Here is a 9,853-nt window from a genome sequence, read left to right as displayed (position 1 = left end):
TCATCAGGGTTGCCATCAGCGCTGTCTATTTAAAGTGCTTTACATCAATTTTACATTGTTTACACATGAGAACAAACATTGATGAACAACATGGATTAAATAAAACTGTTAAAAATACAATAATAAATTAGTGTAGGATCTAATGTAAGAAAGTGCCCTAACATTTCACCAACAGAAAGAGTATCACAATAAATAAAATATATTACATACTATATGCATTGCACAAAGCCACCTATTACAATTTATTTTCTTAACAGATGATAATATTTTCAGTGAAACATGTCAGGGTTTCTTATTGTGCTATATTTTATATAAATGATACGGTTGATACAATAAGCCTTTTTTATTTAGTAGTAATTAAAGTTTGAGACCTAGGAAACTACCATACACTTGCTCACTGCAGGTCAATAACTGAATTCTGGTGGTTGTAAATGTTGTTTTTATTGATATATTAATGTCCCTGGTTTGAGCAGTTGTATTTGTGAAGGACAATCGGAAGGCATCACGGTGGTAGTAGAGGAGGCTTGAAAGTACAGGTCCCAGAGCATTGACGAGGGGTCAGCATCTTACACGAGAAATGATGGAGTGCGTCGTGAGCTTCTGGGAAAAAGGGTATGGATCGCTTAAAACAACAATATCTATGAAGATCTGTGTGTCTATTTATACCCCTCATGAAATCTTGTGATATGATGCAAGCAAAATGTTTCAGGCTAAAAAAAATATCTGTGATCTGAGGGCAAATGTCTGCAACACTGCAGAAATATTATTTAAGCACTTCCTTAAGCAAGTTTTGTGTTTGGCTAACTTGGGTTTTATTATTTGTTTTTGCTAGAAGCATTGATTACCTTTTAACTTCTGTTGAATAGCATAACGAGCCTTTCTTTCATGGTCCAACTCGCTGCACAAAGTGTCTGAGCAGGAGAGACAAAGTATGACTCAGATACTGAAAGGCCAATTATCCTACCTCATCTACCCATCTCCAAATTCAGCTATTCAGATTTATAGACTTTTGATACTGAGACAAGTCAGGAAAATAACTCATTACCTACAAATTTGCAGTGGGGGTTTCTCATTTGGATATTTTCCTTACTGTTATACAAAAAAGAATTCTAAAACTGAGGATATTCCAAACATAATTATCTAGAAAAAAGAATACATATCTAAATTTCTCTTAATTCCCTTTTATGTAGTAAATATACATTACAATTAAATAAGAAAAGGTGTTCTCATTTTAGTATGGGTTTTTTTGTTTTGTTATTTTTATATGGTTTTATGTAGTACTATAGTAATTATAGTATGTGTTTTTGCAAAACATTGAATTTGGATTTGAATAACTCTAAAAATAAACTGAAACATGATTAAAAAACGAAAAAAATCATGCATCAATAGTTTTGTTTATTAATACAGCTTTATGAATATGTCTATGTAACTTGGGCTATGTAATAAAATATTTTTAGGAACATTTTTGTACATGTGATTTAAACTGTTTTGGGGAAATCAGACCTCACCTCGAACAATCTGCAGTTGCTGGACCATCTCTTCTCGGTATGACAGCTCCCTTTTCATTTGGTCTTGAAAATTGTCTAGGAAGCAATACAAAAATTAACAATATTATAGGTGACTGTATAATTAAAGAAAAATATAATCATACTACAGTGGGTCTCTTACTCATAAAGAGAGTATGAACAGTTAGAACATAAAGACTTGCATAAGGAGAAAGAAATGAGGCTTAATAAAGAAAAGGATGTTTAAGATTAAACCACTGTTCATATTAAAATGGAAAATATATGTAAAGTAGATGGTAAAATACCTTTCAGACATTGGAATTCCCGTTCCAGCTTCTTTCTCAGCTCCACTTGTTCCACTAGTTGTTTTTGCAGCTCTTCTGTTGAAGAGAAATGTTTAACAGTTATTTCAACGACACGCATTATCCAAGATGGTTATTTAAGAGCAGTTTGTAAAGGCTGTTATGCAAAATGACCCTGGATAAATAATTAATTACCAGCTCTCACATGAAAAATAAATACAATGGCATAGAAATATATGAATTGTAATTAGTAGAAATATATAGTTAAATAGCCTTTAGAATATCTGCATTTTATTATAATAATTAGACTTGTAGCCCAGTAAGCAAGGTGGATGAATCAAGCTTTTCCTGTGTATAATGATTGACAATTTCTGTTTATAATTTCCTAATAATAAACACAAACGTACAGCATGTCTTGAGCTGTAATGGATACACTGCATACATATAAAGTGTAAACATATACATATAAAATGTAGACCGACTACAGACAGACTATAATTCAATTTGCTTTTATTAGGTGAGATCTTTATAATTTATAAAACAAAACAAAAATCTGATTATCACAGTGTCAACTCTCTATAGTAAAGATAACAAAAATTAGGGGCCACGTTACAAAGTATTATTATTATTATTATAATTATTATACCTTTCGCCATGTTTTCGATGTTTTTTTCAATCTGTGACGCTCTTCCCTTTTCACTACGCATCGCTTCCATATCTGTACACAGAGAAAAATACTTTGTGAATGCTTTTATAATTAGTATTTTATTAAAACTATTTTTTTTGGCATTTAATGTTTTAACAATGAGTTATTTCCCCCATGCAGAATGCTTCCTCTCACCCTCGGGCTCTCTCGCGCCTCCTTCAGCAGCGCCGCTGTGCTCGTGCAGGGTTTTCGGCGCAGTGATTTCCTCTACTGTGGATGACGGCTCCTCCTCGTGCGCATCTTTAACTGTGGGAAATAAATATGAACGTAGATACAAACAACTCCGTAGAAAGTAAGACGCTGTACGCGGCGTGTTGACAACGCGAGCCAGTCTAAAAGTAGAGCTTACCGCTGGAGTCGCGCTGATAAGTGGCTGTCGAGCTGAAACACGGGGCACTCATCTGATACAGCGGCGCCATCCTTTCATGTGCGTACACCTGTAAAATTAACCAGGCAATTAGTGGCAATTATCTGCAATTTCACTCTTTCCTCCACCCCTTTCAAGAATGCAGAAAAACGGACTATTTATAACAAATTCTCAATAGTAAACCAAATCTGCATAACCACTCGCCTGTTTTGGGCTAATTAAACATCCACAATGGAAGAACAATGAACAGGACCGCTTACAGAAGTAACTAGAATTAGTTTGCAAATTGGGAACCAATTATAAATCGCCTCGTATTAACATTACAACGAGCATTAAATATTAATGTAAGACTGAGTTGAGTTATCGTGGTTATATCTGCACTGTCAATACAGTACGCATTAACATTTACATTAATCTAAACCTATATTTAATTTAACTTTAAACTAACACAAGCATTATAAAGCAAAAAAAAAAAAAAAAAGACCAAACAAGTGAGTTTGTTTTGGGGATTTTGCTGTCTACGTGTCCGGTAAAGTGTTGAGATGCTTGTGAATCAGGCCGAACATGATACTCACTTCATAACGAGTTGAAGCTTTGTTGCTCTCCAGTAGAGCCTTGTTCTGCTTCTCTGCCTCACTCGGATGTGTAGTGTGTGGATCACTCACTACGACCGTTCGGCTATTTTCCTCTCCTTGTCTTTTCCCTCCATCGCCGTGCACGTGAGCAGACAAAGCTGGTGGGCTGTGGTGGTCGTCCACTGAAAGTTGTAGGCATTCTTCTTCTTCATCATCTTCCTGTACTTTGTGTGACTCCACGTCCACATCCGGGTCCTCCGCGCTGTCGTCCACGTCTGGAGAGGCCGACCTATAACTCGAACTTTCGCTGAGGAAGTCAGGTGATAAGTAACCAGGCCTGGTTCCCGCATACGGGCCTCTGTTGCCGTACAGCTTTGCTATACTCTCTGTGTCCTTAACAACAGGCCTGAAGGCCGAGACATAGCTCGGTTTTCTTGGCATGCTTTCCGTAGTTCTGGTCTCATCCCCGGACTTGTCCTCGTCGTTGCGGCTGGACTGTGTGCTGGAGCAGCGCTCGTTCTCCTGCAGGCTGTCTTTAGGGGTGCTGGCGCTCCTCTCGCTCGGCTCCGACGCATCGAACTCGTGCTGCCGTGCGCAAAGCACCTCGGGAGGCGGTTTCGGTGGCGCGTGGTGATAAGGAGCCATGGGCAGGCCACTTGCCGTGGGCCAAAACATGGGAAATGAAGGGTAAGCGCTGTCCTTCGCGCCTGGCCAGAACACGCCAGGCAAGTTAGTTTTGTTCTGATCCCCTACCACACCATCATCTTTCTTCTGACACAGACCAAACGCCTGGAAACCGTATGGATGGGGGAAGAGGGGTGGCGGAATCTTCTGTAGCATCCCAAAACTCTTGCTAGGTACCGGGATCACAGGATAACTGCGGATGCCACTCGGTATGGGCACAGTGGCTCTGTCCTCCTCACAACGAAGAGTTTTAAGGGGCACCTCAGATGAACGTCCCTGGGCTCCACTGACGGCGCCTTGTGATTTCATAGGGGATGAACTCTCAGACCCATGCCCAGGCAGTGTCCTTTTCCGACTGCCTCCGTTGAACATGGCCTTCACGTCTTCCCAAGCGTGGGTCACGTCGTCCGAGGAGTTTTTGTCCGATAGCTTTAGGTGTCGTCTCCACGAGTTAAAGTTTGCTGCGTCGGGCTGCGTGTATTTGGACTCGGGCGTGCGATGAGAATGAAATATGAATTTGTTTGGTGAAAAATACATGTTACAGAACGAGCACTTTATGCACTTCGCTCTCGAGCTGTTGTATCGGGCCGGTATAAAGTTGCCGCGGCATCCCCACGCACACTCGTGTGAGACATCAAAAGCGAAATTTTCGGGCAGTTTGGGCGGGTTGTGTTCACCGAGGAAGGACTTGCAGAGGCGCTCTGCTTCGCGCTTGGTGATCATTCCGCAGCGCCTGGAGGAGATTGGCATGGCACCTGCGCGCCTCAGGATCTCCAGCTGAACTGGCGTGCACTGCACACAGGTGATGCCCAAAGCCACACGCCGGTTGTGTATTTCGTTATAGCTATAGTTTTTCAAGAGGGTGTTAGAAATCTGGGCCAGGCACAATCGTTCTTGGCCATCTATGACCAAGGAGACGATAGGTATTCCGTACAGAGAGGTCTCACTGACTTGGTTGGGTTTTAGTGTGGGGCCGGTGTAGGACTGCAACTCCTGTTTCGAGTTTGGTGAACAGGTGGAATCTCTCCCGGCTGATAGCTGGCTCGATATAGATTCCATTCCTGGAAATCTGCGAACACCAAACACTTGTTACAAAAGAGAACATTTTGACACATACGATAGAAAGTTAATATAATTGGGGAAAAAAATCGATTTTCTAGGTTGATATAGCAAGTGTGCAAAAAAGAGGGCTTAAAAACCTACAACAGACGCAAAATAAAAATAATTGTTTAAACAACACAACTCTATAGACACAAGACTAATACTGCTGCTACTACGACTACAAATAATAATAATAACAACAACAACAACAACAACAATAATAATAATAATAATAATAATAATAAACTGGCATAGTTTTAAGGGCCTCGATACAAATATATAAAGAGTAAATAGGCAGACAACATTTAGCTGCTTCGCATAAAATATTTACACATAAATAAATAAATAACTTGAATAAACCATGCCAACAGTGATTGTCTTAAGTACATAACATTTTCGTAGCCTAAACAAGGAAACTTACGTGGGGCATTCAAGGCTCATCAGCAGCACATAAGCACTCCTCTAGGCTTCATTAATTCAAATGAAAAGAATCTGAGTGAAGATCTTTATACTGAGATTATCCTCTTAATTAGTCTTAATGAACTCATTTTAATGTATTAAATTGTGTTCGTTCGCTAATAGTTATTATAAAATTAAGGATGGATGTGGGCTTTGTGTGTTGGCTGTTGTATGGTAGTTTTAGCACGTAGTTACTGTGAGAATAATTTTTGAACTAAAGTGGTGAAGAATACTTTGAACCATACAGGGGAGCTTCTCAGAAGAATAAAAACTTCCAAGTTTATTTACCTTCGATTATTATTGTTAATCATGTTATGCTACGTATATATGTAAATTCGTAATAATGACACTTGAAATGAGCACTACTGCATCGCGACGAGAAGATATCTCGTTATTAACTTTTCGGCGCTAAATTGCAATTTAAATGTAAAACATTTCTGCTCTATGTGATGAATGAACGACCTAAAAAAATAATAAAACGTGCAAATAATTGCTTTTAAGGTGATATTTGGGAAATATGAAGTGAATCACAATATGGAGGAATATGAAGATTATGATTAAGACTTACCTTATTTGAAGAGAAACGAAGCTCTGAGTCTTATGTAGATGTCTCGCTAGCCACCTCCTTTAAATAAATGTGTTTATTTAATTATTATTTTCTGTCTTCTGTGGTTCCTTCTTGTTTTTGTTCTTGTTTTAGAGTCTGGAAATCCGTCTGCATGTATATGTGTGATCGGCTGTGTGAAGTCGCACTGTGCGAGTTTAGAGCGCGTGGCTCTGCATGCTGCAGTCCGCGCACTGTGTCCGCGTGCCAGCGCGCGCCTTTATCACATAAAGCAGTGTGTGTGGATCGAGCGCGCCGGAGATCGACTGACAGCTAAACTAATGGCGAGGCACTCCCACTTAGCGCCGCGTATTTACATTAAGCATCCGCCTCCGGGACCAATGGAAACGACGGACGCTGCTGTCACAGAGGCCCGAGACGTTTTTTAAGGTTCACCACGTGATCTTAAAGGCACGCGCGTGCGTTTGTGCGCGTGTGGCTATGTGAGCAGTGGGCTATTTAATTTCAGAAGCCTATCTTACCTTGTTCACTTGTTTGATTGGATAAAGTAGGAGAGTTTAGCCGAGACTCATCCTAATAATATGATCTGAGATTTCCAAAAGGATCACAAGTCGTCATCATGTAGTAAAGCAAGCATCACATTAAGCTCTTTCTCTCTCTCTCTCTCTCTCTCTCTCTCTCTCTCTCTCTCTCTACCTTTAGGATGGATGTTTTTAGAAAACCTTATTGGCAAAAAATGGTTGACCAAAAAGTAATCGATTGCTGCCAGGACGTATATAATATCCTGTTTTTAATGCTTGACTATCTCTCTAATTATAGCAACTGATATTATATAACATGTTCCAAAAAGTCTCAATATAGGGACAACTAAACACTGAAATTTAAAATTACTTCTAAAATAACACACAGAGTCGTTTCTTCCACTCATGATTAAATTGTGTTAACACATCTGGTGTTATGCATGCAATTGCTTAATTATGTTACTTTCCACTTTTGGAACGCATTTTAACCTTTATATCTCCAATTTTATGGAAGTAGGTCGGCTTTCGGAATATACCCATTTAATTTATTAAATGACTGTACAAAAATTTGATTTAGCTTAGTATGTAGGTATTACATGAGTATTCATTATTGATAAGTATTTATAGTGCGATCAGTGCACAGTGTCGCGCTACAGGGAGATCAGTGTCCGGGGTTGGAGCATTGCTCACTGGCAACTAAAGTTCACAAAGTGCTCACAGCCTGGGAAAAAAAAGATATAGACCTGGGTAAATTTGAAAATAGCTCCCAAATTGCAAATAAATAATTAACGACAGCTTATTTTTTTTTTCACAAAAACGTTTTCAGAATTGTAATTTGTCTTTGCCATGCGTCGTTAATCAATACAATATCTACTGTTTCAATTAAATGCGAACAAATGATAAACGAGTTAGTCTTAAAAAAAAAAAAAAGAATGACACCATCGCCTTGAGCCTTTCCATCTGCATTGGTTTAAGAATAAAACATTGTTATTGAAATGATGTGCGCCGCGGGACTTGGTAAACGGCGAGGGTTTGGAGCGATGCGGTGTGGGGGCTCTCTCCTGCACACACATGCTCTGTTTCCCAGGAAAACTTTCAGCTCTCCACTTAGACCTTATGAGGCTTGTATTTATTTTAAAGGCACGTCATGTGAGATTTAGCACACCAATCAGAAAATATGTAGAGAATGGAAGAATTGGCTCTGTTATACAGATGGAGGAATGCATGCAATGTGTTTAAACCGCAGTGTATAAACCAGCTTGAAAAAGTAAATAAGTTTCAGGTGGTGTGTGAGGCGCTTCTTGCTGCACCTCTTTCTCCCATGCTTTCTGCAATATTGATGATGGCAGAGGGAGTAATCCGACCCAGTGTCATGCTATTGACTTTCACAAACAAGAGACTTTCTTCTTCGCCAACAATAATTACCATCTTGGACTGTAATTATTCACTTCTATTAAATTATTCAGGAGTAAGTTAAATGGCACATTGATATCCTTTTTGCATGCAGGATCATGGGAAATTGACACTTAGGTTACTGAACCTGTGTGTTTTCGCCCGTTATTGAGTTTGCTCTAAAATAATTGTAGATATACAGATCAAATCTACAGTGGATTTAAAACCAAATTTTGTTGTTAATATAGGGTAAATAATTAACCATCAGCAAGAACGTAGAAAATAAATAAATAAAATAGTAAAAAAAAAAAAAAAAAAATTGGGTGGATTGGTGCATTCGTATTACCAGTTAATTAATGACAGAAAAGAGACGACAAAGCAACCCTTCTAATTTCTTTTTAGCGTTAAAATATTATTGCTATTATGTTTTTACGTTTAAATTTCGAACATTAGGCAGAATATTTTGTATATAGGTTAAATTTTGTAACATATAAGTTCTGCCTTCTTTAAATTATTAAGGCGAAACGCCAAAATTTTTGACTGCTTCAAATTACTTCTGCCTTTAGAGCGACGTCGTGTCTTTTGTTAGCAATTTTGCACATTTTTAAGCTTAACATTTTAGAATTTGCTAAATTATACAGGTAACGCATCATGGTTGATATCTTATGGTTGAGGTTCGTCCCAGAGATTGAGTGCGTGAGATCTCTCAGGTGAAGACATTAATGAGTCATGCTGAGACACACAACTGAACAGTATGGAAAGAAGATCATACATATATCTATACGAAAGTGGTCCATGGTACTAACTGGAAACGGAGTCATATTTTTTCAGTAAGCTATTATTAAGGCATATAATAATAATAATAATAATAATAATAATAATAATAAATAAAAACCTTCCCAAGATGGTACTTAGTTAGTAACCAAGTAACCAGTAGTAAGAATCTATTCAATGACGGAAACTTCAAAGCACTTTTGTAAGTCGGTATGGATGAGTGTCTGTCAAATGCCTATAAATGTAATTATAATGTTATTTACAAAAGATGTGTAAATGTACATTTATGATAAAAAATCATAAAAAAAGAATGAGCCGAATTTTTCAATTTGTGTTTCAAATTTGAATACTAAACTATTTTTTTGAGCTCTTCCTTTTTTTCTTCGTAGTATTTATATACATACGGCTACAGCTCAGAAAAAAAATCCTCTACCCACCCCCCAAAACTCCAGGCATCTGGTTGTTTCCCATGTTATTACCGCAGTCAGCAAGAGGATGCTTTTTACTCTGTCCAGTTTACGGCACACTCTACTAACAGGCAATGAAAGGTTAGAAAAAGAAAAAGATGTCACCATGTGTTACCTAATTAATTCTGATAACATTTATAACACTGCGCTATAATCTGCTGGTCAAAAAGTGTTAATTGATTTACGGCAGCTGTGTGTGTGTGTGTGTGTGTGTGTGTGTGTGCGCGCGCGCGCGTGCGTATGGTTATAGCTTAAAGTGTTTTTACAGGCGAAAATTAACTTATTGGTTTAAAAATTTCATTCCTTTGTAATAAAACAACAACAGCAGCAATAATAATAATAATAATAATAATAATTATTATTATTATTATTATTATTATTATTATTATTATTGCTGCTTTATTATTATTATCTTTTATACATTATTTTATACAT

The 9,853-nt window shown here is 38.0% G+C and overlaps 1 protein-coding gene across 3 annotated transcripts; it reads right to left on the bottom strand.

Moving 5' to 3' along the window:
* On the bottom strand, nucleotides 1-6,415 carry skor1b (SKI family transcriptional corepressor 1b). 3 transcript variants are annotated; one of them, XM_053500685.1, is made up of 9 exons: nucleotides 6,268-6,415; nucleotides 3,456-5,208; nucleotides 2,863-2,950; nucleotides 2,649-2,759; nucleotides 2,454-2,525; nucleotides 1,811-1,885; nucleotides 1,509-1,583; nucleotides 846-911; nucleotides 1-597 (listed from the first exon to the last, which is right to left on the bottom strand). In XM_053500685.1, the coding sequence occupies exons 2-9, from the start codon at nucleotides 5,196-5,198 to the stop codon at nucleotides 503-505; spliced, it is 2,325 nt and encodes a 774-aa protein (XP_053356660.1). In that variant the 5' UTR covers nucleotides 5,199-5,208; nucleotides 6,268-6,415; the 3' UTR covers nucleotides 1-502. The 3 variants fall into 3 exon arrangements, with proteins under 3 accessions (XP_053356660.1, XP_053356661.1, XP_053356662.1); XM_053500686.1 differs by lacking the exon at nucleotides 846-911 and having other exon boundaries at nucleotides 1-600; XM_053500687.1 differs by lacking the exon at nucleotides 846-911.
* Nucleotides 6,416-9,853: the final 3,438 nt, after the last annotated feature.

This window comes from Clarias gariepinus, chromosome 7 (genome assembly GCF_024256425.1).
Source record: "Clarias gariepinus isolate MV-2021 ecotype Netherlands chromosome 7, CGAR_prim_01v2, whole genome shotgun sequence".
NCBI lineage: Eukaryota > Metazoa > Chordata > Actinopteri > Siluriformes > Clariidae > Clarias > Clarias gariepinus.
Note: the sequence above shows the minus strand (reverse complement) of the source record. Positions and strands in the feature narration are given on the sequence as shown.

Bases quoted from the DNA above. Each gene is read 5' to 3' on its own strand.
- skor1b (XM_053500685.1), bottom strand. From the start codon at position 5,198: ATGGAATCTATATCGAGCCAGCTATCAGCCGGGAGAGATTCCACCTGT. The intron at 2,526-2,648 runs GTGAGAGGAAGC...CTCTGTGTACAG, and splicing joins AGGCGCGAGAGAGCCCGAGG to ATATGGAAGCGATGCGTAGT. The intron at 1,584-1,810 runs GTATTTTACCAT...ATTGCTTCCTAG, and splicing joins GGAATTCCAATGTCTGAAAG to ACAATTTTCAAGACCAAATG.